The sequence below is a fragment of the Berghia stephanieae genome, chromosome 7 (assembly GCF_034508935.2).
Source record: "Berghia stephanieae isolate SIO BIC M18660-M18661 chromosome 7, UCSD_Bste_1.3, whole genome shotgun sequence".
In the NCBI taxonomy this organism is placed as follows: Eukaryota; Metazoa; Mollusca; class Gastropoda; order Nudibranchia; family Aeolidiidae; genus Berghia; species Berghia stephanieae.
The window spans coordinates 44,775,618-44,780,992 of NC_088366.1; the positions used below are offsets into that span (position 1 = coordinate 44,775,618).

Genomic DNA, 5,375 nt, shown 5'->3' on the forward strand with positions numbered 1-5,375 from the left:
ATCCCGAACGTCATCAGATGTGTATATTACTTATTTGGGTCATCCCGAACGTCATCAGATGTGCACATTGTTTATTTGGGTCATCCCAAGCGTCATCAGATGTGTACATTGTTTATTGGGGTCACCCCAGACGTCATCGGAAAAGTACATTGATTATTTGGGTCATCCCTGACGTCAGCAGATGTGTACATTGATTATTTGGGTCATTCCAAACGTCATCAAAGAACTTAGGTCCATTATGTTATCTATAAATTTGTACTTCTCAGTCAAATGGGCATCGAAAACAAGCATTATACGTTATACGTTATAAATTGTGTGTTCATTCCCGGAGCTTTTACAACTTAGAATTCTTCACATACAAAATGTCAACATTGCAATCTTTAACGACCATGAAGGTAAGAGATCAATTATTTTCTGATAACTTCTAATCTTTGTTATATTGGCATATACTCGGCGCAATGATTAACAAAACGCTCATTGAACTATTTCTATTCATTCACAATTAAAAATAATTACATGCAAATTAAACAGTATGATAGTGATAGATTGTCCAATTGTGTAAAATGTGATATTAATAAATTGTCATTCAATTGATCCGCTTCTTTTTTATGACCGTTTAATGAACGGATGGCTTACACAAATTATGAAGAAACGGATCATCTGTTGTGATCCCGATGAAAAAGAAAAGACAAAGATTACGGTGACGCATGCACTTACATCATAATTTGCCATTGTATTTTGATGATTTTAACCGTCGCCGAAAGAAACCAAGCAATTGGCTCGTACACAACAGGTTTGTGTGAAATTCCGGTTGCAAATCGTTTGATTTTGGCTGTTTAAAGTCAACAATAACAAGACTTTTGATCAAGACGGACCTGATTCAGTCCACGAGGCGACGTGTTCAGACCTGCATGCAGTCAAACGGAGGATACAAACACTGCTAATTCACCATAAGAAACATGCATCGTTATTTTGCGTATGTATGCTTTTGTAGTCTTCGTTTTGAGGATGACTTTTGTTTTAATCGATATGATTACTTCGTGCTTATTTAATTGTAAAGATTTTGATATCATTGAACTAGTATTAAATTCCTCACTTTTGTGATATACAAAATAATTAAGTTCATAAATATGCTTGAAAGCTATTACTGATCAAACAGCGTTGTGTAATTGTGGCGCATAGATAGTTAATTAGCGAAATATGTTTTCTTTATTATGCCTTTAATCTTTCTAGCTATGAGAATTAGTTTGTTTTATGGAAAATGTTCTTTTTACAATGTCTTTTCAATGAGTCCTAGCCCGATTTTTTTTCTAAGCTGTGGCGGGTTTGTCATTATTAAATAGACAGTTATAATATCGTGCTGTATGCTGATTGGGATATGTGAGGAAGTTAAAAAACACTATTATATGAGATAGAATGATGTTGTGACACATGCTGTAACAAAGCGTGAAGAATGTCAAATTTCACTCCATTAAGAAGTAAAATGTATTGATACATGTCCAAATAAGCAATTTGCGAACCGATAAAGCATTATTTCCGTTTCATAATATGATGTGATAACTCATCGACTACTATAACTTTGCTGTTTATATTACAGTCTGTTCCACAACCCGTGCGCACGCATTGACGTGGCTATCTTCATAACCTTCTGATGGGTTTTTATTGAAAATTGGTTCGAACACTAAAATTGTTTATAACATTAAGCCGATTATTTTTCACTTGATACAGTATCATTCTTTGGACTTTGGGATTTTTCTTCTTTACGGTATATAACGAAGGTCTGGGATGAGTGAACATTTGGATGGTTTACAGTAACGGTATTATACACAGTGAATTATCTTGTGATTACGATCACTGAACTTCCCACAGGCTTGACCAAGGGTTTACTTTTCGCGAGATTCATGTGCACTGCTCACTGACATTGCCATCCTGGGTTCAAAGTGACACAGCAAATTGTACACTGTGTACACACTTGACAGATACAATTATTACATTTTAATAGTGAAAGCCAGAGGCGTAGCTGCTTGTTAAGATTTCTACATTCATAAATAAAAACATGATAACAATATGGACGAAACATGCTAATTTGTGAAAATGAGGAAAATTTTAAAGTATGTCTCAATTGGGGCGCAGCGTGAAATTCTTTTTCATGGTACGAGGTGAATAGCAATTAATATTATTAATAGATTACCCATAACCAGGAACCCAGAGTGGAGAGGTCAAGTTAAAAATGATGTCATTTTGAATAAGCACTTCTTGTATTTGAAAACTGCTGTTCTTTGAAAGGTTATTCTGTACAAAAACTACATGGAATCTGGTGTTAAAGAAGTTAAGGTTCAGTGAAATTTCACATTATCAAATTGAAAGTCCCCCCCCCCTCCTTCCCAGAGAACATAATTCAAGAATGGCAAACAAGTACCCTGCTCTATGGGTGACCCGTGGGATTTGTGCGACCTTTATAAGTTGTCTTGCTCAACAGTTCATAATTCGTAATGTCACTAAATACGTAAGATCGTGCAAAAAATGACGGCATCACATTTCATAACTTTGGAGGAATTTGCGATATTCCGTGCGCACGGGACTTGGAACGGACTAAAATACCACTACTACTACTACTACTACTACTACTACTACTACTACTACTACTACTACTACTACTACTACTACAACTACTTCTACTACTACTACTACTACAACAACTACTTCTTCTACTATTACTACTACTACTACTACTACTACTACTACTACTACTACTACTACTACTACTACTGCTACTACTACAACAACTACTTCTACTACTACTACTACTACTACTACTACTACTACTACTACTACTACTACTACTACTACTACCACCACCACCACTACTACCTACACCACCACCACTACTACTACTACTACTACTACTACTACTACTACTACTACTACTACTACTATACTACTACTAGTAGTAGTAGTATTACTACTATTACTACTACTACTACTACACTACTACTACTACTACTACTACTACTACTACTACTACTACTACTACTACTACTAACTACTACTACTACTACTACTATATTACTACTACTACTACTACTAATACTACTACTACTACTACTACTACTACTACTACTACTACTACTACTACTACTACTACAACTACTACTACTACTACTACTACTACTACTACTACTACTACTACCATTACTACTATAGTCAGATTTTATATTAATGGCGCGTGTTTTTCAGGTTTTTCTCAGCTGTCCCTCTATCAAAAGATGTAATACTTTGTGTCAACCTTTGAATCAATTTGTCTTAACTGAATATAGATTTTGGACCGTGTTGATACCATCAACCTTTGAATCAATTTGTCTTAACTGAATATAGATTTTGGACCGTGTTGATACCATCAACCTTTGAATCAATTTGTCTTAACTGAATATAGATTTTGGACCGTGTTGATACCATATCAAAAAAGTTTTCTTCTTTAAGACTAATAAAAAAAAACACTTTAAACCCGCTGTCATAAAATTCGAGATTTTACATTGTAATAAAATGTAAACAAGTTACGCACCACAAAGCGTGAGATTGATTCATCGTTTTCACAAAAAAATCTCGTGTTGACACGTAGTTCCGGCTAGTGATCGTGAGTTCATGTCATACTTGTTTCCGAATAAAATTCACTTTAACTCCAATAAACTTACAACTTATGTAGTTTGCCTTAAATTTTGAATGTATGATTTATTGCTTATTGTCTGCATCTTGTCGCAGTTACCGATTTGAAATCTCTAGTTTTAATTAATTTGAAATACTGATTATAACATACTAAATATTGTCATATTAACAATGAATGCTGTTTATATAACTTTGAAAAATTGTATCTATGCACGACGTTTTACAGAGCATTTAAAGGCTTTTAAAACATATAGAGCAGTATAATTCGGTGCCCCAAACGTAAACAATAACAAGTTGCTAGTGATTTTCGTTAGGGACCGGAAAAATTTACGCACAATATAGGTCTCCCAATTTTGTAGTTTGAGTTGTCGGCAATACACTTTCAGTATTGAAAATATGTTTACATAAAATCTAACAGTTGCAGAAATAATAATATAAGACTAAATTATTCTGAAAATCAGGCTCCGAATAATTCTCGTTTTGTTCACACCAGCGCAATAATTTGCTCTGGTCTAAAAATAGATAGACTGTAACTTTTGGTAAATTTTACCTTTTGTTCCATAAAATATCCATATCTAGACATTATTTGATGTATGATCGAGTATTTATGAATATGTGTTTCTTTTGCCACCTAACAGCCAAATTTTAAAGGTTATTTTTTTCTATAATTTACATTGGAACTTGAGCTGTCAAGACAGGAACATGTGGTTTGCCATGTGCTTCTAGACCTTTGTTTACGTTTGGGGCACCTAATTATACTGCTCTATACGCTTTTAAATTATACGATGCGATACGCCAAACTATACGATGCGATACGACACTCGCGTAACGCTGCGAAAAGAAATATACTTGTATCGATCGATAAGCCATTGATGAGGACGGCTATGGAATTGGACTTTCACAATCAACCCCGAGAAGATGACTATCGAAATACGACGGAGAGATCTCCAGTGTGGATCGACGTGATAGGAAAAGGATCCAAGACAACTTTGTATGGAAATCATCCAAAGATGAATGAACTGGGTGAACATAAACATTCACTCGACTAAGGAATGGACGTCTGATAATTCGGGTGTAAAAGACTCATGAGTTCTGGACAGAGGATCACTGATATTCTTGCAGGTGGTGAAGATACTGGGTATTTAGAAGAATGCCATACCGTTTTTTTTTCTTTTCTGCATCATCTGGAAGATAGAGACTATCATTCTGGGGTCAATGCAGAGGTGTTTGAAGACTGGCTAAAGAACCGTTTGCTGCCTTTACTCAAAGTACCCAGACGTATTACATTGGACAACGCTACAATTCGATGGCCCATGATCAACTCAATGCTCCAACTTTGGCAACTATAAAAACTGATGTGATTTCATGGTTCCAATCAGACAGCACTACATATTCCGACTATTTATCAAAGGCCCAACTATACTTCTAGTGAAAGGAAACAAACCAGAAACAGTTTTCAAAGCAGAATGTCTAATCAATGAATTTTGACACGATGTTGCGCGACTTCCCCCATATTACTGTGAGCGCAATCCAATCGAGCTCATTTGGCCCCAAGTAAAGGGAAATATGAGAGGTTGAACACCAAATTTACTCTCACCGACGAGGCAATAAATGATATAACATGGGAAGACTGGGAAAAGGCATGCTCCAACATTTGCAAACTGGAGGAAAATTATATTTCATTGGATAGAGTGATGCACGAAATATTTCCA

At 35.4% G+C, this 5,375-nt stretch overlaps 1 protein-coding gene across 5 annotated transcripts in view; it reads left to right on the forward strand.

Moving 5' to 3' along the window:
- The first annotated feature begins 237 nt into the window (after nt 1–237).
- LOC144976240 (uncharacterized) overlaps nt 238–5,375 on the forward strand; it is a 35,815-nt gene continuing 30,677 nt past the window's right edge. For 2 of the 5 annotated variants that reach the window (XM_078920421.1, XM_078920423.1), the window contains exon 1: nt 1,989–2,152. In XM_078920421.1, coding sequence (XP_078776547.1) covers nt 2,114–2,152 — 39 coding nt within the window. In that variant the 5' untranslated portion in view covers nt 1,989–2,113. Of the gene's footprint in view, nt 396–1,988; nt 2,153–5,278 lie in introns of those variants that run through there. The other 3 variants (XM_078920420.1, XM_078920419.1, XM_078920422.1) reach the window with 3 other exon arrangements.